Raw genomic sequence first — 26,593 nt, 5'->3', positions numbered from 1 at the left:
TCAACTTTTTAATTGTTGTATGTTTGTGTACTTTTTTATCAATACAAATTACCCTCTTCAACCTGGTTAATGTTGTCGCTTTGGACCCCCGCCCTTACTGTCTCTGCTTGCTTGCTTTGTTCTTCCTCCTCGCTTTAAATTTCTTCTTGATTTAGTTGTGCATCTGATAACACATAGGTTTCTGACAACTGGATTTTCCTTTTTTAAAAATGTTTTATTTATTTATTTATTTATTTTTCAGAGAGAGTGCACAAACGGGGAGAGAGAAGCAGACCCCTTGCCAAGCAAGGAGACCGATGTGGAACTTGATCCCAGGATACTGGGATCATAACCTGAGCTGAAGGCAGAGCCACTAGATTTGCCTTTTAAAACCATTAGAACTTCACTTTTTACTATATCTATTGAAACCTTTCATCTATATTGGCATAATTTTTATATTTGTTACAACTTCCGTCACCTTTATTTCTGCCGTGTTTTTCTTACGTTGTCTGGCTAATGTCTTAATTATCTGTATTTTACTCCCCAAATAGCATGCCCAGAATAATAAAGACCCTTATAAATATTTCTATGTACTTCCCTCCCTTGGGGGAAGCTTTTGTATTCATAATGGTCTAGTAGATGTTTTAAACATATATTAATTGTTTTCTTTAAAACATCTAAAAACAAAAATAAAAGAAAGGCGTTTATGCCAATACTTAATGTAATGTCATCTTCCATAACACGTCCCGTCTTCCCTCCTCTCCACTGAAATTCCTCCTTTGCCAGCAGCCTGGTTTATACTCTTGCAGGATGTCATGGTGTTTCCCCACAGGGTATTCGGAAGCATACTCACCATGGGAATCCATACCCATAACTTAATATGTTCTAAGGTCCTTAAATTACAACACTGCACAGCTATAGTTACATTTTTTGAAAGTAACTACTTTAAAAATATTACCATATATTCAAGCCAATATATGATGAGGCATTGTCTCTGACTTTAAGATTACAATTAAATTCCTTCCATTTTTCATCATCTTTGCTATCTTTTATACCATTAATGATATTAGAAAAAAATCTTCTAAGTAGTACTTTCTTAACATTGAACAAGAACTATATCTAAATGCTTGTGGGACTTTTATACTGTCTTTGATACAATTTTAATGTCAATTTTACATACCAATTCATGGTCTTATGATACTCAAGAATCCTTCTAAAATGAAAATATATATATACAAAAGATATGACAGTGGAAAAATAAGTCTACCCACATCACACCTCAAATTACACTTAGTCATAACCTGAAGAGAACATATTTCATAGCAAAAAAACCTTAACTGCTCCGGGTTTTTTTCCCTACATGTCAAAAAAGTGAGAGTAAATAGCAGGTGGTACTTTCAGACATTCTCATTTCACTTCTGAATGCACAGGACAATATATAGTACTTTTAGTGACTTGAACAATCATAATGAAATAACAAAAACTGTACTCTGGATTATAAGGAATTTACCCAGTTAGAATGTTCACAACACCCCAACCAGTGTTACAAAGGCCCTCTGAGTAGGCAAGACAAACTCATATCCAGAATAGATGTCTAATCCTATAAGGAAGAAATGGCTGGTGCTTTCAGGATGGAAGGGGTCCAGTGCGGTGATCATGCTATCAGGTAGCCAGTTGGTCTCCTTAAGGTACAGTGCCATCCTGTGGATTCAGTGTGACTTTGTCGATGATGGGTTGGACATTCTAAGGTCGCATTGGTTAGACTATCGCTGGTAAGTGGGAACACAAGCTTTTAGACCCATATGGAGCCTCCATCTCTCCCACTGTGGCCATCTCATTTATGTACCTATCATGCCAACACTTAGTGATACTGTGCTGGAGTGACCAACTGTGCCAGTTTACCTAAGATTGAGTTTCCAGAATGTTAGACTTTGAGTTTTTGACTCTGGACAGTTCCAGGCAAAATGGAACAAGTTGATCCCCTACTGGTACCCCTCTCACCAGCACGTTCCTGATGATCTTGGTGAATGGTGTGCTATCTGGGCTCTCCCATGAAACATAACTTTCCGATGAGGCTTTCCATAATATATCCATTCCACCATGCCTACTTCTCTGAGCCTTTTTTTTTTAATTAAATTTTTTATTTATTTTCAGCGTAACAGTATTCATTGTTTTTTCGCCACACCCAGTGCTCCATGCAATCTGTGCCCTCCCCAATACCCACCACCTGGTTCCCCCACCCTCCCACCCCCCGCCCCTTCAAAACCCTCAGGTTGGTTTTCAGAGTCCATAGTCTCTCATGGTTCACCTCCCCTTCCAATTTCCCTCAACTCCCTTCTCCTCTCCATCTACCCTTGTCCTCCATATTATTTGTTATGCTCCACAAATAAGTGAAACCATATGATACTTGACTCTCTGTTTGACTTATTTCACTCAGCATAATCTCTTCCAGTCCTGTCCATGTTGCTACAAAAGTTGGGTATTCGTCCTTTCTGATGGAGGCATAATACTCCATAGTGTATATGGACCACATCTTCCTTATCCATTCATCCGTCGAAGGGCATCTTGGTTCTTTCCACAGTTTGGCGACCGTGGCCATTGCTGCTATAAACATTGGGGTACAGATGGCCCTTCTTTTCACTACATCTGTATCTTTGGGGCAAATACCCAGTAGTGCAATTACAGGGTCATAGGGAAGCTCTATTTTTAATTTCCTGAGGAATCTCCACACTGTTCTCCAAAGTGGCTGCACCAGTTTGCATTCCCACCATCAGTGTAAGAGGGTTCCCCTTTCTCCACATCCTCTCCAGCCTTTTGATCATTTGGGCTGTACCATCTCTCACCAAAATTCTGGAATTTCAACCTTGTTTAACACGGGCCACTGTTTTTTCCAGACTTCTAGGAACCACTCCAGCAGCAAACTGACACCATTCCCTTAGTACCTCGGCAGATGTTATTTCCTATATGCTGAAAGACTGCCCCATGTCAATCAACCCGTCCTTACCCAGCCTTGCGTTCCAGACCCCTTGATCAAGTACCATCCAAATCCAGTCAAACAGAAAGTGCTCCCACAGCCCTTGGCACCTGCTGCTAATTTTCGCAGCTCCTTTGTAACAGATTTTGTTCTTCTCTCTTCAGGCCCAACACATTCCCAGATGGTTATGTTGTGACTTACCCTGACTGGCAGCCAGCAGAGGAAATGCCCACAGCTCCTGAAGGGGACAGCTATCACCTTATAGGCAAGAGGCCCTCTGTAGAATACGAACTCTCAAAGGACACAGAAGACCTACTTCTACAGATTCAGAAGGCTCAAAAGAAGTCTGGAGAGTCAAAATCTTTAGGGATATCTAGCCAGCTATCTGCATTCCATGGATCAGGTCCCAGGCCTTCCCAAGTAGGGCTCCGACTTTGCAATAACAGACTTGTCTCGGTTGAGTGTTCAACAATCATGGGAGTTGAGCCACTCTATCCAATCTTGTGCTTGGTATTCAGGTTTCCCGCTCACCTACTACATGGGATGAGGGCTTCTTAATAATTGACCAAAGAGAACATCTGGATCTCATACTAGGTTCTCAATTATGTTCATTTCCCTCAACTTTTCATTATCATTATTTACTGCATCATGGGGCATACTCCAACCCAGCAGCAACCATGCAATCCTACTCTTCTTAGGTCTACCACACCCTGCTCCGTATCTTTCAAATACACGAATCAGCACGCCGGCCTGTACATTCACTTCTACTAGCATGCTGGCCTAGCTCACTAGTGGTGAGAGTTTTAGTATCACACCACCACCTGTACCAGAGGCTGTTGACAAGCCACCTACTGCTAAATCCTCATTACCAGCTGGGAGGTGAGTGATCCAATCCCCAAATTTCATCTTGATGTCTGTTTTCTTGGAGCTCTCTCAGTACTACCTACTACAAGTTTGATTTTCTGGATAATAAACAATGAGACAAATAAAAGTACAAAGGTTTATTGAGAAATAATGCCTGTAAAGGAAAAGAGAGGAAGTGGGGTTGGGCAGATGAGTTATCAGACAGCAATGACTGTCTGACAAAATCTCCACCTATCAACTGGGAACTCTGGAGTAACTATTACCGTTAGAGAAATCCATATTATGCGGCAATAGCTATATTCTTATATCACCACTTCGCTCAGTCATTGGCTTCTAAGAGAAGAAAATGCCCTTGGCTTTAAAACTGAGGCAAACCTTGACAAAAGTAGCAGCTAGAGGCTGTCACATTGTATTAAGTATATCTTTTTATTCTGATGTTTTAATATCTGGGACTTTGCTAACCCCAGAGGGACTGCTGCTCCCAGGGCTAGCTAATACCCAGAAATGGCAAATATCTCCACCCACAACTGAAACTTCCACAGGCCAACGAGTCAAGCCAGAGCTCATATCCCAAAACCTCCTTTTTTGAGCTCTTGCATTCTGGGCCATTACTCCCATGCCATAGAAGAATATGCCCACAATTATAGTTCATGTGTCCTGGGCTGTGTAATAGACAACTCAGGGACAGCTCCTACACCACAGAGCCCACTGAAATTATTCAAACTACCCATCCTATATCTGCCTACCCTGCCTCACTTGCTTCTTCCTACAGAAGCCCAATAAAAGCTCTTGTAAACAGCTTCTTCTTTTTCTCCCTGCCTCCTCTCTAACTCTGGTGCTTCCCCATGTAGCCCCACCTAGAATGGCATTCTCCTTTCTCTTGGGAACAGTAAATAAAAATCTTTTCAGTGGCCATCATCTCTTGATCTGCTGGCCTTACCATACCTAAACCAACATAAAATCTATATTTTAAAACACAGGTACTCATATACTTTGCAGCTGAGCACTCTGTCTTGAAAAATGATCTGAAGGTATTGCCATGTGTCCTACAAGAACAATTTTTTTAAAAGTTGGAGCCTGGGTGGCTCAGTTGGATAAGCCTCTGCCTTCAGCTCAGGTCATGATCCCAGGGTCCTGGAATCGAGTTCCACATCAGGCTCTCTGCTCAGCAGAGAGCCTGCTTATCCCTTTCCCTCTGCTGTTCTCCCTGCTTATGTTCTCTCTCTCTCTGTGTCAAATAAATAAATAAAATCTTAAAAAAATAAATAAAAGCTCAAACAAAGCTATGGTACTTCCCATCCACATGAATGAATACTTAACCACATACCAGACAAGGATGACAGACTCTGAAAACAGCAATCCCACCCCCCTCCCCACCATAAGCCTATGGTCTACTGTGGAATAATGTGGTCAGTAGGAGAGAAGGGTAAAAAAAATAGATAAAGTCCAAATGCTGTGGGGCTTTGCCACCTAAGTTAAGGAAAATGAACTGTATCTTAAATGCAAAAAAGCTACTGAAGAGTTTTTGTAAGAATGGTAACATAACTCAATTTGCAAATGGTCATTCTTGTAGGTATAAAGAATGTACTAGAATGGGAAAAGACTTGAGGCAGGAAACCAATCAGAGAATGGCAATAATCCAGCTGAGGCCCTTGACTCATGTGGGACAGGGGAGCTGAAGACAGAAAAGAAAGGGTTCAATAAATATTTATGCACCTAGACACTGAGAAAAGAGAAGGAGTCAGGAATGATATCCAGATTTCTAGTGTCAGAAACCAAGTGAATGGCAGGGGACTTGTAGAGATGGGGAATACCAGAGAAGCAGGTTTAGGAAGAAGAAGGATGAAGATGTGAAGACAAAGCACAAATGAAAAGATCAGCCTCCCAAAGGAGAACAAAAATCGCTTCCACTATAATAGGAAGGATAGGGGCAGATGAGTAAGATATACAGATATGGTAACAAATAGTGGAAGGAGTGGCCATCTGAAAGCGTCTATATTCTTCCCCAGCAGTAGAACTGTAAGTCATCAGTTACTAGCAAGGGCAGGGAATAAAGAATAGAAAATAAACACTTGGGGAAAAGTAGAGAAGATCTGAAATGGTTTTTATAAAGACTAAACTAGAAACTAACCAGAGAAACCTAGCTATGTTGCTGGGCAGTATTGAAGAAACACGTAAGACCAAGAGTCATTAATTGATAATGCGATTAATCTGAAAATAGATACTACTTCTAACAGTTGCATGTACTCATACTGTTACCTTGTTATTAACCAAATAAAAAATCACTTAATAGCCTTTTGTGGATGTACTGGATAATTTTAATTGGGTTTATCAGCCAGAACCTTCAGTTTATAAGATCACTTACATTGTCTTTTAACATGTATTATATTAATTTGCCCTGATTGCTTTTCTGAATGTAGAGAAAAAGTTCAAGAATCAAATTCATGCATATGTGCAGGAAATTGCCCTCCATAGGAGAAAATGATTCTATGCAGCCCAAGAAAGACGGATGTGGAGACCTTAGGAGAGGTAAATGATACATACTTCTTTTAATAAAATAAAAAGGAACCCATGACCAAGATATGTCTTTGATCTCTTACTATTATTAGAAACTGGTTTTAAAAATTTACATGAGGCACGTACAAGAAAAGTCACTGGTTGCCAACAGGAAAGCCATCACAGGTTGTAGTAGGTTTTAGGTTACTTAAACCGTGTTTGAACAGACTCTTTAGGGATAAGAATGGTTTGGAGAAGCAAGATCACATGCATGAATCTAGGTGGGTGGGCATTTTAGAAACACCCGGGGCCGTTTTCAAACTACACGCCCTCCACGTCTCAGGCAACTGTGACCCCTACACACTTACATACATACACTCCCCTGAGCATCGGAGGTGAAGGAATGACAACATTACATGTTGAACATGCCAGGTGCTTTACACTCGTTCGTTCTTCTGATTTGATTTGACTGAATTTAATTCTTACAACTCTTTGAGAATGGTACTTTAACTTCATTTGTACATGTAAGAAGACTGAGGCTCATAAGCAACTTTTCTGAACCCTGCTGTGTAGTAAGCAGAAGAACCTCAGTTCGATTTTAGGTGTACTCTAACTCCAAAGACTATACTGTTTCCACTACAACATGCCTTCTGGATAGATAAAAGCCCTTGAAACATAGCGGGACGTAGTTATTCCCTAACTTCCAACCACCTACAAGTAAGAATATGTAAAATTAAACTCGGCCACACAAACAAAATCCAATTATTATTTGACTTTAAAATTGATATTTATAATAAATGTAAATGTGTCTATTTAAATACCATTTTATAACTTTCAAGGGGCGGGCACAACCATTATCTTTCTTTTCCTATCTATATAATAATTCTGTGAGGGAGCTCATGAAACATTCATTACCAACCATAGACATATGACTGTGCTACCCTGAACCCAATGACTAAATATTTAAGCTCCAAATTCAAAGAAGATACCACTGGCCCACACCTTCTTAGATCATCTGCTTTTTGGTTGTTTTCTCTGCTCATAATGTTATGACGGGCTCCAGTGGATGATTCATACTTCTGTCAAAGCAAGGCTTATTACCATATGTTTGCATACTTGGAGATATTTTCTTTACCATAACCTCTCCCCCTCAGCCTAAGCAGGCAAAAGAACCAATCTTGATGGCTCACACACGGCATGATTTATCCTCCACTGAAATAAATGATGTCTTCTATTTCCCTGAAGCCTGTTCATGTCAGTCTTCGTAAGTCAGGTTGTCTTTGTTTTGTGAGTTCGCAACTGAAGCAATAAAATCACGCATATGACAAAGAAAAAGAAGATTCTGATGTTTTTGGTATAATGTCATCCTTTATTCCTTATTCTTACAATGGCTGCCCCTTAAGAATAGAAAAGTCAAGACCTATCCCGCCACTCCCTGAGGATCTGAACATTAAGATTCAACATCTTTCGAACTAGTCCCTGTAAGAGCAATTCCTTTGCCTCACAAACCATAATTTTATGCCTCACCTCTCTCTCTGTGTTAAGATCATCCCAGGTAAGCAGGAAGTCGCTTTCAGACTGAATGCAGTTTTTTCCCCCAAGCCGCTCCCCTGACTCACTCCCAAGTTCTGTTGTGAATAGTGATAGGGCACTAGGATTAGCATTAATACACTCAGTTACTGGGCATTTAAATAATATGTGTTGACTAGGCACCTATTGACTAAAAAATGCCTCACTAAGTGCTCCAGGAAATACAAAGTTGGAGGACAAAGAGCATGTATCATTGGGAGAAAGAGCTGCCAACAAAAACCAGAAGATAATACCTCATATCCTTGAAAAAATTATTTTTAAAATATTTTTAAAATCCATTATAATATTTATATAATTTGGCCCAATAAATTATTTTTCCTTTCCATTTATTTCAAGGGAAAATTTAGCAGGAGAGTGAAAAAAAGTATATTGGTGAAGATGGATATTGAAAGAATCACCTACTTAGCGCGCCTGGGTGTCTCAGTGGGTTAAGTATCTGCCTTCCGCTAGGTCATGATACCAGGGTCCTGGGATCCAGCCCTGCACTGGGCTCCCTGCCCAGTGGGGAGTCTGCTTCTGCCTCTCTTCCTGCATCTTCCCCCACCTCTCCCCCTGCTTATCCCCCTTGTCCATGCTTTCTCTCTCTCTCTCACTCTCTCTCTCAAATAAATAAATAAAATCTGTTAAAAAAGAGAAAAAAAGGTGACTACAGTTAAAAGAAAATATCTAAATACATTAGGAGATGCTTTCAGTATCTTATGATAAATCTATTCAGTACAAGATGATTCACCCTTTAAAATGTGGCCATTAAAATTGTTAATAACTGATGAATCTATGTACTACATCTGCATGTATTAAGTTTGAAATTACATTAAAATAAAAAGTTTTAACGCACATTTTATGCAACTATTAGGTACATATACAGCTACTCAAATAATATATACAGCTACTAGAAATAAAAATTTTTTGTTTAAGATTTTATTTATTTATTTATTTGACAGACAGAGATCACAAGCAGGCAGAGAGGCAGGCAAAGAGAGAGGAAAGGAAGCAGGTGCCCCGCTGAGCAGAGAGCCCGATGTGGGGCTCGATCCCAGGACCCTGGGATCATGACCCGAGCCAAAGGTAGAGGCTTTAACCCACAGAGCCACCCAGGTGCCCCTAGAAATAAAAATTTAATAGCATAGGGTACTCATAAAAATTACATGAAGAATAAAAAGCACAATACAAAGTTATACATTATGATATAACTACATGAAAAAAACTCATACATATTAAAAGTCCTTAAAGGTTAACATGTAAAATGAAAATGGTTTGTTTAGATAACTTTGTACAAGAGTTTTTTTTTTTTCTCCACTAAAAAAAAAAAATCAGAATATCAGGCATGAGATACAGGATCAATGAAAATACATAATGGAAGGGTAGGGAGGAACCCACTCCTTCCAGTCCCTCTTGTCTGATATGCACAGTATATAAAAAATGTATAAGAAATTGAACACTTGCCTAATTGCAGTCCTTGAGTGAATTCATTAGCCAATAGCTATCAGTGATTTACAAGATAAAGGCATAGAATTTGAGTTGAAAAGAGTCCTCTAGAACCACCTGATTCAGCTTGCTTCCTCAGTAGGTTAATCAGATTCATAAAGGAATTGTGCTTTTTTTTTCCCCCTTAGGCTACACAATTAGTTGGTAAATAAACTAAAACTAAAATTTAAGTTTTAGTACCCAATCTAATTCAATTACACATTCTAATTCTTTAGTATGCCGTATTTCTCACAAAGTACCTCAGCACAACCTTCCAGATATATTTCCTACTCCCTCCCAACACATGAGACAGAGATGTCCTTTCTCACTTCCACACTGTTCTTGCCTCTGTCCTGGCCTGCAAACCCTGCTGACATGCCCCTCCTTAGGCTCACCCCATACATGCTCTCACGACACTGTACTGTACACTCATCTGCTAACAGCAGCAAGTTAGAACACTTTTTTCAAAACACATATTCGGAAGAAGACAAAGTCCATTTTAGTTCCAACCATTCTGCTTGCTTATCCCACCACTTGTACACTTACTCAATTACTTCTCTGAATCTCTGTTTCATATTCTACAAGAGAAACAGTATGTCATCACAGAGAAGAGTAAATTTAGAGGTAGTAGAACTCATTAGGGCTTGGAAAGTATTTTCTGATCATCCTCAACTTGCTGTAGCAAAGAAGGAGGTGTATGACAATATAACACAGGCAAGAGTATCACATACCACTGAATTAAAAATAATGACTCTAGGCCGTGTGGAGCAGTTGCAAGCTTTCATGAAATAGCCATCCCCCGCTATCATGTTTCGTCACAATTTACCAAAATAAATAAAATTCTTACCGATTTGTGAAATTCCCTGTTTCTGATTTCATTCCACGAGTCATGCTATTGGTTCAAGTTGATTCCCTCAGACTTGTTTAGCAAGTTAGAGTTTAATTATGTGGGATTTCCTCCTTTGTCTTCAGCTTCTTCATAGATCACACATGATGCATGAGAGCCATTCTTTTGTGTAGAAATCTCAGGGAAGTTGAACAGGCAGAAGAGAGGATCTCTTCATTGTTCAGGATCAAAATGTATAGGTAAGTCCTGTTTTTGTCTCTGTAGTTTTAGAAATTTTATTATATCTCAGAGCATGGGAGAAATATACAGAGGCTGAAGAAATTTGGGCTCTGTCTAGCAATCTTCTAGTTACTTTTCCAGAAACTTCACTGAAACATATAGGTATTGTTTAGAGAATATGTTTGATTGTTTAGAGAATATGTTCAATATTATTTAAATAAGTTGCTTACAGCATGGCTGATTTTTTTTTTTTTTTTTACAAAATGAGTAAACGTAAAGAGACGGCTTAGGGTTATGAAAACATATCTTTAAAGAAGGAAGTGTTTTTGTTTTCTCATGCTTTACCCTTCAAAAAGTGATGTTTGGATTTTAAAAACATAATCGGTAAAAAATTCATCTGTTGTTTTAGAATATTTCCAGGATTCTGTATTTTAACTTTTCTATCATCACTAGCTATGAAATACACAATGAAACCTAAAGTCCTCTTTAAGAAAATAAGATAGTATCATCTACTTTTCATATACTCACTGCATCAGTATTTTCAAGTAAATTCTTACTGATACTTCAAGGGAAAAAAACAGTATTTATTTAGTTTTCTTTTTAGCTAACGAATACTGATGTTCACACACATTCATATAAAAAAAGCAACAAATTGTGGTATCATCCACAGTCAAATGATACAATCTCAAAATTACTATATAATGTGATGTGTTTGTATGTGCATCTACGAGTGAACATATTGCTCATTTTGTTTTTCCACGAACACAGAAAAATGTGATACTAAGTCATTTTAAAAAGATGGTAAAAGCATAAGTAATGTGTTAGCTATGTTAAGTGTAGTCGAGTTTACTTTAAATCTACCAAACTTTAGAAAACTCAATCAAAACTTAAATTATTTTAGTAAAATATATGTACAATTATGTGCATTTGAATATATATACACACAAGTGAAAAATGGGTAGCTATCTAAGTTTCTAACAAGAAATAATTAAGAATTAACAATAATATGAATAAAATAATTTCACGTTCCACAATGGATATGATGAATTCATTAAAAGAGGTAAAAATCTGTGAATTTATATACTATGTCCTCACTTTATGTAAAAAATCACAGAACTGTATTTACTCGTAGACTATTACTTTACAAAGTACATATGTGAGAATGTCTAATGAGGTACATAAAACACTAATCATTGTATTAGACACTAGTATTAAAGTGGTAAGCTTGGGACAGTCAGTTGAGGGGCTAGCTCTTGATTTCAGCTCAGGTCATGATCTCAGCATCCTGGGATCCAGCCCCCGTGACAAGCACCGCATCAAGCCCCATGAGGAGCCCCTATGTCGGGTTCCATTGTTCAGCGGGGAGTCTGCTTCAGGATTCTCGCTCTCCCTCTGCCCCTTCCCGTGCTCTCTATCTCTCTCTAAGATAGATAAATAAAACTTTAAAAAATAAAGTAGTAAGCTTATGAATTATATTTTTTCCATTATTTTCTAAATTTCTATAACAATGTAGTATTATTTGGGTAATCATAATACAGTTTGAAATGCATTTTGCTGAAACATTTTATTTTAATTTTGTAAAGAAATTTCTCTATTTTTCAAAAATTAACACTTATAAGCAGCTAAATGTACATCAAAATATCATTCGAAGGAAAATAAAGACAAACAATGCAAATAGTGAAAGAGACATACAATTTTAGAATGCCTTGAATCAATCTAATTCCCGAATTGATTCCCTACATGAAATAGGACACTCAATCAGAACCAAATTTTCCAAGTACAAAAGACTCTTCTTTGAAATCTTCATTTCTACACATCACAGTCGGAAATATTTTCTCTCTTAAATAGTCTGCATCTATTAAAAATCAATTTGTTGTCCCTTTTTAACCTAAAATTTATATAATTACCAATTAATTTTGTTCATGGGTTGGTTGGTTTTTATCAGAATGAGATCATCAGGGTTACCATGCCAAATAGATGAAATTTTGAAAATAACGTGGATCTGCAACCACCAATTTGAGGATCCATGACTAGAAAACTATGCCTCTGTCAACCTGAATAAAGAGACCTCTCAGTGGAAAGAGGAAGGCATATTCAAATGGACTAGGGAGTTAAAATTAGACAATTTTTCATTCTGACAGTTTTACTTTGAAGCCAGCACATCTGCCTGAGTCTACAAGGAATTCTACAAGGAATGAATTAAAACATCTAGTTTCCTTCTCTGCTGGAATGTTCCTATCAGCATAAAAGCATGCCACGCTATCTCCAATTTAAATCTCAAACTCCATGATTTTCTAATTCCTCCATATGCTCTGAGAAATCAGAGTATCCACATTGGATAAGGGAAAGGAAATAAAAGTGCATAATATATATTTTTTAGGTAATTCTAGGTAATTTTTAGGTATTTTTTTATAGATCTACAGGTAAACTCTGTGATACTCTTTGTTGAGAATGGGCTCTCTTGGACAGTTTGTTTACTTTAATATATGTTAAACCCCCAGATCCCTCGGGGTTGTCCTTTCCTAAAGGTTACAAAGGTGGTATATTTCTTTCTTTACCTACCTTGTTCACCCCTCTCCAAAGAAGGAAATCCTACCACAGAGCCCAGGAACCTGGACAGCTCCATTATCCTGATATAATCATTATTCATTTCAAATCCCTGGGTATTCCAGATTTTGTCAAGTCTACATGGGGAGTGTCTAGGACCCATACATTATATAAAAAGTATGAACTGAGGTTTGGAAAAATAGGTTAAAGATTTATAAGCTGGAATTCAGAACGCAGTTTAAGGAAAGACTTAAGGTAAGGGAACATACCTCAGCTCAGGAAGAGACAAGTCTCAGCAGAATGCCTCAGACCATAACAAATCTTACTTCCATTTTCTTCCCTTTTGTCTGTGCTCGTGAGATGATTAACTAACTAAACAGACATGTTAAAGCCCATCAGGTGGCCTGCCTTCTTCCAGCCCAAAACAACATGAGACAAAAGTAGAGAAGAAAGCCAAAACTGTCAAAAATATGTTTCAAACTCTGCCTGTTACTTCAGTCCTACTTTTTGAATTGCTATGTTAACTTTCAAAAACCATGCTCAAAACTGTAAATCATTAGGCAAAGACCATATCTCTTAATAGAAATTAGACAACTGAGTATCAACTTATCTTTACAGTCAAAGAGCCCCAAAATTTTGAATTTAAAGTTCAAGATTTGCTCACAAAAACCTCAGGGTGCATGCTGAAACAGTTGCCACATTTAGCCAGAATGTTTTTCTAATGGTGGTACAGGCTGGGAGGGGAGGTGGCACAGAATGGGAGGGGTTGTCCTCCCAGAATGGAAGGCATTCCCAAGTTATTTCCTCAGAAATTTGTTATTTACCTGATTTTTACGCTGCTTCAGCCCCCAACATGTCTATGGTTGATACCCCTAAATAAGTCAAGAGGACAAAAAATCAACATCAGCTATTGTAAGGGAACTTAAAGATATTCAGTCCAACTCCGTAAAAGGTATTTCTCCAACTTAAAGGATCCCATTCTCTTGAGCAAAGAAAACCTGCCATAACTTCACATTCCAGAGTATGCTTTAAGTCTAAATATAGCACATGCTTCTGACATGTAAGATAGAAGCACCATCCTAATAAAACCATTCATTGGGTAACTATCTACAGTGACCAAATATAAAATTGACTTTGGAAAAGTTTACACACTGAGGACTAACTCAGCAGAAAGAAAGAAAATGGCAGATGTTATTGAATATTTACAGTATCCATTTATCAGAGATATATGGACAAGTGCCTCAGTGATTAATAAACGGATATGTGAGCTCAAGTTTCAAGGAAGTATATTAAAAAGGGCCAGCGAATGTATTTTTTTCTATCCTAGACAAATTTTTATTCTGACAATCATACTTCTTAGCCGGGATATCTGCCCGAGTTTAACACTGCAAAGAATGGACTAAAACATGCAGTTTGCTTCTCTGCTGGAATATTTCCATCAGCACAAAGACATACCATACTATCTCCAGTTAAACAATAACACAAAGCAAAAACCTCTACCTTGACCTACAACCCCCCTCCAGCTAATGCCTTATTTCTCATTTCCTCCCCTCAACAGCAGAATTCTTCCAAAGGTTTGTCTAGACCCATTGCCTCCGTTTCAATTTTCTTCTCTTATTCATCCCCTTTTCTTTTTAAATATTTTACTGGGAAATCTATCACTCAAAGACTAATTTTTAAAATGAACCCCAAAGAAATCATCATTTATTAAGAAAAATAACATTACCAGGTAACATCCTGTCCATTAACTGCCCTCTCCCGACCCTGCCCAATCTGACTGTTATCTAGCATGTTATCTAGATAACATGTATCTAGATAAATGTCCCCGATTTCCTTTACTGTTTTACCATTCATAGACAGATCCCCAAATAACATATCATTTAGTTCTACCTACATTTGAAATTAATATAGATGGGATCAAAATTATGTTTATAAAGTATATAGTAATAATTTATTTATTCATACAGCTATATGATGTTCCACTGTCAGAATATACTCCAACTTACATACCCGCACTTCTGCTATTTTGCCATTACAAATATTGCAGCTCTGAACATTTTCAAATGGACCTCGTGGCACAAAAGTGCCAGAGTTTCTCCTGAAAAATGAATTTTCTGGGTCATAGAGTGTGTGCATGTTTATCTTGAACCTATTCCCTCTTACCCCACTACAAAAAGATTCTCAGCCCTACAGCTGTGAAATAGCTCATAAATAAATCTTTTTTAAAAAATGAAGGTTTCTGAGTAGCAAGACCAGACCTACTGAAACAGTCTATCTGGATATTGGATGCAGGAATCTTTGGGTTTTTTTCAAGCTTCTCAATTGATTCCTATGCACACAAAAACTTGAGAGCAGTTGGTTTAGATGGTAATTGAAGCTGATTGAATGAGATCAGCTAGAGAGAAAGGAGAACACCCAGACAGAGCATGAAGCAACATCACACATTAAAGGTTAAATAGAGGAGAAGCAACCAGCAAAAGACATTTTAAAGGGGGAACCAGAAGGATAGAAAGAGTGTGGACTCATGGAAATTTAAAAATTTTTAAAAAAAAGTATTTCAGTTAAAAAAGAATGGGTCAATGGTGGGAAATGTTGCTAACAGACAGGTGTCTTATACTCCCTCAAAAAGAGAGAAGTGCCTTAACACAAGGACAACTTTTTGACTATTTTCAAGATGTCCCCAGTGTTCAGCAGAATGATTTTCTAAGTACTCAATTGCTGTTGATTTTTCTAACATTTACTTAATAAACACTGTTAATAGAATTCCCACCATGTTCTGGTTTGCAAAAAATTAAAAATTAAAATAAAATATCAGAGAAGGAGCACAGACAAAAAAAATCAAGGAGCCTCTACAGATCACCACTTAATCTCTCTGCAGACCAGTTTATTCTTCTGCGTTGTGGGAAGTCAGGGTGGTTATTCCTGAAACTCTCTTCCATTGCTATCATGCTGTGATTCTATAGAATGTTATCACTCTTGAGAAATGGCATTTATAAAAAAAAAAATTACATTATTTGCACCTAAAGCTGAGTTCTACCTGAAAGAAGAATGTAGAATTTACCACTTATTGAACATGGGCCAGAGTTCTAAGCACTTTACAATAGCATCCCATTTAATCTCACAATCCTCTGAGACAGGTAATTGTCCTCGTTTTATAAAGGAGGAAACTAAGGCACAGAGGGGTTTTGTCACTTGTCAACGGTCAGTTAGGTCTGTCTAATTACAAAAGTCATGATTATCACCATTGTACCATATTATCTTTCTATATTACTTGTGTAATAATTAAAAATACAGGTTTCTGGACAGGGCTGGTGTTTCATAGAATATTTATATAAAAATAGAAGAAACCCAGTAAATGGAGGCACTGGTTCAGGAGTCAGAAAAGAATCCCTTTGTATGCCATGTTCATGCCCATGATAGGAGCCATGTTTATAGTATAGACAGGGCCTCACTCCCATCATCAAATCCAGCCTCCCCCTGTACAGCTCCACTTAAAGAACAGACCATTAAAAACTTCGGGAGATAGAGTGGAGAACTAATCACCAGCAGCGCTTGCCCTCATTTATTTAATCAACCACGTGCCAACACAGGACCAAGTGCCAGATATAATTCTAGTTCTGTTAACAAATGTTTAACTCGTTTGTCCTCACAAAAATCTGGAAGTAGGTACTATCAATACCTTCATTTTGCAGGTAAGGAAATCAAGGAGGAGTTAGGTAACTTCCCAAGTTCACATAGTAAGTAAATGGCAGGTGTGGAATTTGGACCCAGTTAGCAGAGCCTCAGAGTCCCAGCTCTCAACTGCTCCTGCTTATGGAACTTCCAGTCTACTAGGGAGAAGGGGTGTGGGGATGGGAGACAAGATAGACCTTGTAAGCAGACAGGCTTGCTTAAGAATCACAGTGTTTGCAAAAACAGAGTGGGCAATAAGAGTGAGAACACCTACCAACAGGAGTGGTCATGGAAATGAGAAGGAGCCTTCCTTTTAAAGGAGGAAAGAATAGTGTGAAGGTGACAAGTAAACTCACTGATTCTTTGTTTAATGACAAAGGAGAAAACTGGAGTCCAGAGAACGGATATGCCTCACGTCAAGCAGTTTCTCTAACACCTCAACAGTGTTTCACCCCCACTATATACACTACTTCCCAAGATAAGTGGTATGTCTGCATTTTTCCTAAGCTCTGAGGGACATATTTTGTTGTGAAGGCCTCCAAAATATTAGTATCACTGTTCATTTCATTATGACACAAAACCATCCTGGGAAAATAATACTGAGAATCTCAATTCTTTCCTCCTCTTCTATAGACAATCTGGGAAAGGAGCCCCTAGAATTAAATTCAGAAGGGATTTAGTACTAGAAGTTTTTAAAAATATACTGATGTAACTAAATACTACTCAAGAGCATTCGAAACTGGCTTTTACCCATGATCCATTAGAAGCCATCTTTTTTCCTATGAGAACAATATCATGTACAGATATAGTTAAATAGAACGAACTATGATGAACACATGTGGGGTTCTGAGTCCATTCTCCACTCATCCCCTCCGAGTTACTGGTAATAACTCTCAACTGAGAGAACTATTCTGGGAAATTTCTAGAATCTATCATGCCCAATAACCTATGCCACCCAGATTGTGCTTAAACGTCTGTCTTGCTTTAGACGCGTCACTAGTAGATTTTTACTTCTTTAACTTAGGCATTTAAAGATGTATTTTTTCTTTCTTCTCCCCCATTATTCATAGCACCCCTTCCCTGCCTCCCTGATCCCCTCCCCCAAGCAAATAACATAAAAAACATGGCATATATCCATCCAAACAAACTAAGCAGGATTGCTTCCTGGCAATTGTTAAATTTTTTTTTTTATTTGGGTCTATATGTAATAATCAGATCAAACATTGGGGGATGAAGACATTGGGGACCAAAAATGCTGCCTTGTGCTTCTTTGGACTGTGATATATGAAATTCCCCATGTCAGTGGAACTCCCTTTGTAGAAACAATGAAATATCTAGACACTTTCAACTTAATATTAAAAATCAAGTCACATTGAACTGGAAGTAAGGACCCCTAAATCCTTTACTCACTTATTTTCTGTAAAAAGAAATATGTATCTAGTTCACTGTTAGGGTCAGTATATTTTGACAAAGTGGTAAGTTAAGGTTTTGAACATTTCATAATGACCGTATGACAGAAGAGACCTGTTTACGTCCTTGAACTTTAGGAAACACAGAGGAATCTAGTATGCCTTCAGTAAAGTCGCACTTCTATTCTGGATCTACTCTGATCTAATTATATTCAAGGTCTTTGTTACATAAAATATAGTCCTTGGATCAATAACATCAACCTCACCTGGGAGCTTGTTGGAAATGCAGAATCTTGGGCCCAACCCCAGATTTACTAAATTAAAGTGTGCATTTTAATAGGCAACTCACATATACATTAAAATGTAAGAGGCACTAAACAATTATGATTAAAGTGAACAGCTATCGGGTAGTCTCCTAAGTATCCAGAATGGAGAGAGAGGTAAGCAAGAAGCATCCTTGCATATTTAAATATGAACAAGCATGCCCTGTAAGCTGAGTGTGCAATAGTTCCCTTGTCTCTCCCGCAGAAACAATGCTTTGGGCAAGTTAGAACTCACAGAGCAGCATTTTCGTAACAGAGTTCTGGGAACATGGTGTTCCTCAAAATGTTCGGCATTCCAGGAATAAATACTTCTGTGCTCAGACAATCTTGGGAAACACTGCTGTCTAGTCAGATCAGGACACATACAGGAAGGAAGAAACAGGAGAATAGGAGAATGTGCAAAGAACAAATGGGTTTTGTCATTTCAGAGACTGAATTTAAATATAAGTTTTCTCTGGGGCTTTCTTCCCCACTCTGACATAGGACAGTAATATGTGTGACACACCCCCATGGATCTAACCAGGCTTATAAGCAATTCCCCATATAGTACTTGTATACTCCACCCCAAAATATAAGAAAATGCAGCCAGTAAGAGCGATGTTGTGCTAGGATTATCTGCTCTAAATTGTGTAAATAAGTCATTCCAAAACTTTGATGCTTTAACTATTATTTGTAATAAATTGCTTGCTGTCAACAATAATACAGCACTGTATCCCAGTACCTCACTGATAATTGCATGGCACTGGCTCTGAAACTTGAACTGAATACCCATTCAGTTGAATCCTTTTCTGCTTCTGTGAGTTCAAGCCCACCCTCATCATCAATGATTCTCTGACAGCTTAATAATTTTGTTACTGTAGTAAGTTAACAATTGTTTAAAAATGAATTCAATTTTTAATGGCTTTTGAGATGTAATCCCATACCATAAAGTTCACCTGTTTAAGGGTACAATTCAGTGGTTACTAGCATAGTTATGGTAGTTGTACAACCATCACCGAAATCACCCCCAATAAATACACTGAAGTTCAAAAATTTCAAGTACTCATTTCCCAAAGAGCATTTTGACTATAAAATACAACATATTTAGACTGTAATGAATATCTCCTTATAATTTCAGAGAGTTGGCAAAATTATGTTGGTTGCTAATAAATATTACAGTTCATCTTCAGTCAAAAATAAAGAAAAAAAGGAAGGGAAAGGAAGGGAAATAATAAAGAAGAGAGAAGGATGGGAGAAAAACACCTAGTTTCTTGGAAACTAAATCCAGGTAGGACAAAAATGTTGTTTGGAGGAAAATAGACACAGATGCAAAACTTCAACTAAATAATTGTTTATTGCTTAGAACCTGCTAGGTTCAATGGCTTTGTCCACAGCTACACTTTCTAGAGCGCAGAAGAAATACTGACATTGAAATACTGACATGCTAGGCTCTCCCTAACATTAATTAACAAGGTGATAGGTAACCTGTCTCAGGAATTTCTGTCATGACAGTTGCTGTTGAAACACTAGGCATACATTCTTCGATAATGGTAAAATAAACAAAATATTGTTCCTATAACTTTGTAGGTAGATGACTTCTAGAGAAATACACTTAAAGTATCAGCATCATGAAATCTGTTCTGTTGTTTTCAAATCGCTTAGGTAGGCTCACCTTTGTAGACCATGCCACAATCTACCATAATGTCACTGTTTTCATTTGCACACTGAGAAGACTCCATAATCTCAATCACGGAAGCAAGAACCCACCCTTTGGGCAACTGTAGATTCCAACAAAGATGGCCTTTCTTATAAAAGCAAGTGTATATTAAGTGTAGCAGAGCAGTAATCAGAATATGTCTCCAAGCCCTTAACTGGCTCTATTAGTTAGTAGTCTTCAGACACCTTCTATTAACAATTACACAACACTGACTCTATAATGTAAATCTCCTAACACTATGTCTTTACCCACAACGCCTTAGAAATTTTTTTTATAATGTAAGAATTAAACATAATGCTCAAAAGTCAATTAAAAAGAATCCTTTATTTCTTAAATCTTTTATTTCAAAAACATGACTGGTATTAGAACAAAGAAAATCTCATAAAAGAAGAAATCGTTTTTAATTGCAAAACTTTCAACATCTGCTTTGTTTATTGCAGAAACATAAAGTGAACATATAAACAAGGAAAATATTACAAAACTAAAACTATTTTTTGACTTATCAGGGTCCAAATAAATTAAGATTTGATACACTATGATGGAGCATGACCTATAATACATTCCTTATCTAGTATTTGTTTAATTCAGCCTCAATTACTAGGACCCAGTGAAATTTTTCTAAATTAGGTAATAATTGTGGTAAGTTATCTTGAAATACATTTCAATACTATAATAAAATAAAATGGAGAAAGAATGCCCATGGACTTCCAGTAGATGAAAATGATTCCTTCAAGTTTAGGGCCAATTAGACAACTATGAATAGAGCATCATCAGGGAAGGCATCTCCCCCAGCAGTAAAGGTAGTTTTGCCCTATTGTGGACACATTCTCTCATGAGTTTCATTCTATTATGTCAATTATTGAAAAGAGCCTGAGATCCAGAGTATATCCTGAGTCCTAGGAAAGAAAAAAACTTAACTATCCTGTGAAGCAATTGAGCCCATATTCTTAACTTCATTGGCAGCAGGGTCTCATAAAACATTAACAACTCTCAACTCCACTACTACATACTTACGTGCACACGCGTGCACACACACACACCCTCACTCACCTATTAATCATTTGTTCATATCAACTTGCAAATTTTGTGAGAAGACTTTGAATCCTGGATGGGCTTTCCCTATAAGTAGCAGATTCCAGAACTTCAGCACGTCATTTCAGATCTGCTATATACAGTTGTGAAGTTGTTGCAATGCACAAAATTGCATGGCTCAGGGGAAGATTGAAAGCTGAGATGGAGCCTTTGCTCCCTGCCAAGCTGCGTGTCCCAGAGTATAGCTGCATACAGTCCAATGAGCGCCCTCTCATAAATGTCTCTGTCTCCAGAAAAGCTGATTTTTCATAATTCTCACCCAAGTATTACATAAATTAGCTCAGGTCCCTCACAATTTGCCCAGCCTCTGTATCCTCAGGAAATATAAAGTGATTTATATCCTCAAGGAATGTAAGCTTCTTTAAATGATACCAAAGATAAAAATAAATTAACAAGTAAATCATTGAATTAAAAGAAAGTCCAAAAAAAAAAAAAGAAAAGAAAAGAAAGTCCAATAGTGCATTCCAAAGGTAATTGCACATAAAGCGGTATGGGTTTATGATTCAAGGATAAGATTCTCATCTTCCACATGAACCTAGAGTTTTTAGAATGCACAATAGTTTAATAAAATAAATATATTCAAGAAGTCTTAAAACTGTGGCACCAACTCTGCCACCATCCAGTTATGCAATCAGAATAATCCCCTTGTGTTTCTCTTTTACATTGCACCTGAGTTTATCAAAAACAAAAACAAAAACAAAAAAAAAACTTAAGAAAGAAAGAAAAGTATTAGACTAGATCAGTGAAAATTTGCTAGAAATAGAAGGGGATCCTTTCCTCCCATCCCAAATTCAAACAGAAAAGCTATTCCATTTAATCTGTTTTCCATCTCTGAGCTTCCAAGCAAGACATTATTTGAAGACAGTGTTTCTCAGCAAAAATAGTAATAATAATAATAATAAATAAAAATAAATAGGGGCACCTGGGTGGCTCAGTGGGTTAAAACCTCTGCCTTCGGCTCGGGTCATGGTCTCAGGGTCCTGGGATCCAGCCCCACATCAGGCTCTCTGCTCCTCAGGGAGCCTGCTTCCTCCTCTCTCTCTGCCTGCCTCTCTGCCTACTTGTGATCTTTGCCAGTCAAATAAATAAATAAAAATCTTTTTTAAAAAATAAATAAATAAAAAATAAAACATTGAATTAGATAGTCCCTACTGCCTATCTAGTGGTAAACATTTAGAGTTAATGAAATGGACTAAAGTAAAGGAAGTCCCTTTACGTTGGAACCATTTCTCATAGTCTTCATAATTTCAAAGTATAATGTAAACACACACATATTCAAATATATGTGTTTGTATATCCTGCTGTAGACACAGGTCTACAGCAATATTTTTAACTTTCCATTTCTTAGCATCAACCATAAGGTAGAGTGATAGAAATGAATAACAACATGATAATTAGCAGGAAAATCCCCTCCCATCTGATGTGGACATTTGCAGTTTGAGCTTGACAGACCTGGATTCACATTCCAGCTCCATCGCTTACTAGCTGAGTAAGTAAGCTTCTCTTTCATCATCTGTAAACTAGGCTTATTTACAAGGATTAAATTAAATGATGTAGAAAAACTCAACACAGTGCCAGGTGCACAGCAAGCACTCATTAGATAGCAGACATTATTCTCCAGTGTATATTTTATTTGTCAATATTTAAAGCAAAAATGCACATCATATAATCCTACATCAAGTCCCTCCAAACTCTAGTTAAATTATTTTTAAACTCTTCTTTGCAGTGTCATTCCTCAATTTTTTCATAAATAATACCCGATGTGGACTCTGTAATGGGTGTTGTGCTAAGGATGGGACATGTCCTGACAGACACGATGTATGTCTACTCAGAAGTTACAGCCTAGAGGTGGGTACAGGCAAGAAAATCGTTGTTTCCCACATGAAGTAGGATAAGGACTAGAATAGAGAAATTCACCGGGAATTATGAGATCAGATGAGGGGAAGCTAAGGGAGAAGAAGGTATCTACCTGGAGGGAAAAGAAATATGGTTGAATTACCTTAAGAACAAAATGGGAATCTACCAGGCAGTTGAGGTATGAGGTTTTCTAGGCAAAGGGTCATCACATACGGAAGTGGCTGCCCCATTCGGGCTGGCTGGGTTAAGTAAGTAGATAAGAATATGGCAGGAGCTAAAGATGCAGAGGTGACTGTAAAGGGCTTTCAGTGCCGTTTGAAAGGTTTGGATGCCATCCTGAGGATCTTTTTTTTTTTTTTTAAAGATTTTATTTGTTTGATAGAGATCACAAACGGGCAGAGAGGCAGGCCGGGGGTGGGGGGTTGGGGGGAAACATAGCAGGCTCCCTGCTGAGCAGAGAGCCCTATGTGGGACTCGATCCCAGGAACCTGAGACCATGACCTGAGCCGAAGGCAGAGGCTTAACCCACTGAGCCACCCAGGCGCCCCCATCCTGAGTATCTTGACAAGCTATAGATAAATTTCAAATGAGGCAGGGGAAGGGGAGAGTGTCAGAACCTAGATTTAAATTCAAAAAACTCCTTGGAAGGATTTGAAAGGGTTGATAAGAATGAAGCAAAAACCTTGATTTCAATCTAGATTCCTCTTGTTCCCACATCTCATAGGTGAATCATCAGCAAATCCTCAAGGGTCCAAATTAAAAATATGTCTAAACTAGACACTTCTCACCATCTCCACTCCCACCTGCTCATCTAAACTACCATCCCTCCTCACCTCAACTACTGAATGACCGAAATCATGCCCTTATTCCATCCCATCACCCATAGTGATCCTACCAGAAAAATAGATGTGATGTCACTCCTTTGCTCGAAACCCTCAAAGACTTTTTATTTCACCCAGAGGGCAGACCAAAGCCCTTATATGCAAAGCCCTAAACGATCTGCGCCACCTGCTGACTCCTGCGCCCATCTTTCTGACCTTGTCTCCCTCTCACGCCCACACCTCTCCCGTGCTCATTCCACCCCATCTAGCTACCCCTTGCTGTTTCTCAAATTTACAAGGTGAGTTCCTGGCTCAGAGCCTGCTCTTACCTCTGCTGAAATCATTCTTCTCCAGGTACCTTCATAGCTTGCTCTCTCACCAGCTTCAGGCCTTTATTCAAATATCACCTTCTACCATGGCCTTTCTTGGCCACGCTACCTTAACTTTCAGTGCCACATACACACTTCTTTCCCCACCTCTCTGCTTTTTCCCTTATTTTACTTATTCATTTCTGTCTCTCTTCACCATTAGAACTGCTGTTTGTCTGTTTCTTTCATTGGATTCCAGCACCCAGAACATCGAAGTCACTCACCAAATGCGTCTTGCGTTAACTAATGAATGACTGTAGTTGATGGGAGCAGGGAGATCAGTAAGGAGGCATTGCAAGTAATACAATTCAGGCGATAACAGCCAAAATAAAGAACAAAATAGAAGGTATAGAAAAAGAAAGATAAGGATAAGATCAGGATTGTGTGGTGACCTCTTGAATGTGAGAAAGACCGAGAGAGCAGGTGCAGCTAATTCCTAGGTCTCCAACTTAGGGTACCAGGTAGATAGCAGTGAAATTCGCCAATTTTAGAAATACTGGGGAGTGTAGTACTGAGGGAAAAGTTCATGAAGATATGAACTTTCAAGGAGGGTTTCTTTTTTTTCTTCTTCTTCTTAGATTCTACTTAATTTGGTAAAATTGTTCCCAGAGACACAAAACCTATGGCTTGGGTATCACCTACCATCCCCAGGTTTTATACTTGGGCAACTCATGACCTGATAGGCTTCCAGACCCAAAGCTCTCAGGCAACAGAAAAGTCAAAAGGAATCTCTCACTTCAGAGAAAATGAACCTATCCCATCTTTCTCCTCCCCTTACTCACAGCCTCCCTGTACCCCAACTTAAATAAAAAGATAGCAGAGGACAATGCATAAGTATCACATATGTGTGCATGCACACACACACACACACACACACACACACACGCACACACACACACACAGCTTCCTTTCTGCCCAAGAGCTGCAGAATCCCTCCCTGGGAGGACAACTGGCAACACCAATCAAGGCTTAGTGGTGCAAAGTGCTGCTTGGAATCCTTTGAGACTGGTAAAATTCCAGAGAGAAAATATTTCACCTTCACCCCATTCCCAGACCTCTCCTATTTAAGGAGGTCGTAAAGCTTCCAGAAGATATCTGGTGAAAACTAGCAATGATGGCATCAAGCTCAAAGACAGAGGTCTGGGCTGAGGATCTGTCCTAGAAAATGTTATCCTATAGAGTGCTTGCTGAAACTATGGCATAAAGTGGGATTATCGAGGAAGAATGCTTCACAGGAGAAGACGACTGTGGTCCAAATCTTTGTTATGGTGACACCTGAAATGTAATTTAAACGACACAAAATTGTCTTAAAGTCCTTTACATACATATGCTTCTGAGTTTACAATTACCCTGTCACTGTTTTCCTCCATTCTTGCAGATAATGGAAATTACTGCCATTGGCTCTATTAATCCACAGCCCCATATTGGCTGTAACTATGTGTCAATGGCAAAGATTAATTAATATTTCTAAATAATTTTGATATATTAATGTAAGATTTACTTTCAAATTAAAATTAAATCAACAATTATTTTATTGCACACTTACTATGTGTTAAGACAAAGTCCTAGCATTCAATGGATGTTGATCCCCTTTACTTCCCCCAAATGAAGTCAGGAGAGCTAGGAGTCCCAAAGCTTTCCTGTCTCCTATAATGTGAGGAAGAGCATGTGAAAGGAAGTGCATGTGCTTTGATTCAAACCAACCTAGTTTCAATTTTCAGCTGTCCCTCCTGAGTATTTTTGAGTTATTCACTCTCTAAGCCTCACTTTCCCTATCTTCAAAATAGGATCACACTATCTGCTCTACAGCTGTGAAGACCGTCAATACACATGTGCAGTGCCTGACACTTGGACTCCCAAAACTAGAATAAGTTTTGAAGCATTAATGTAACTCTTCCAAGTTAATAAAAGAGAGCAAACAAAAGGGGGAAGCTGGTTAAACATGTTACAACTGAATTATTTGTTTTGCTTTGTTCAAATGCAATCTCACTGATCAGGAACGGGCTTCAGAAGCAGTTATTTTCTTGCACACATTTCCATTACATTGCCTCAAAATTCAGTGTTTGCAAACATGTTATCTCCAATAGTTTCAAAGTAAATACTGTGCACAATTTAGTTTGTGTGGGCATAAGCTTTGTAATCAACCATATACAGAGGTTCAATGACGAGTTGCACTACCAACAGAAGAGTAGATATTTCTTCAGTGGTTTCTACAGGGTGCAACAACCCATTCTTATGCAATTAATTATGGCTTGTGGGATTAAGGTGATTTGAGCTCCACACCCTTTGTTTATTGAGTCATATGTCTCCTGGTGCTTTTTAGTCATTGAGTTTAAGGTGTTTTCCATGAACTGAAGCAAAGTTGGCGATATAGT

The 26,593-nt window shown here is 38.1% G+C and overlaps 1 protein-coding gene across 1 annotated transcript in view; it reads left to right on the top strand.

Moving 5' to 3' along the window:
- Nucleotides 1-1,569: 1,569 nt before the first annotated feature.
- LOC308338373 (transmembrane protease serine 11D-like) overlaps nt 1,570-26,593 on the top strand; it is a gene marked incomplete at both ends in the record, with an annotated part of 56,231 nt that continues 31,207 nt past the window's right edge. The window contains 3 exons of the mRNA XM_080796371.1: nt 1,570-1,751; nt 3,118-3,373; nt 23,989-24,149. Coding sequence (XP_080652497.1) covers nt 1,570-1,751; nt 3,118-3,373; nt 23,989-24,149 — 599 coding nt within the window. The remainder of the gene's footprint in view (nt 1,752-3,117; nt 3,374-23,988; nt 24,150-26,593) is intronic.

This window comes from Martes martes (assembly GCF_963455335.1).
Source record: "Martes martes genome assembly, chromosome: 2".
In the NCBI taxonomy this organism is placed as follows: domain Eukaryota; kingdom Metazoa; phylum Chordata; class Mammalia; order Carnivora; family Mustelidae; genus Martes; species Martes martes.
The sequence above is the reverse complement of the archived record's forward strand: the minus strand, read 5'-3'. Positions and strand labels throughout refer to the sequence as shown.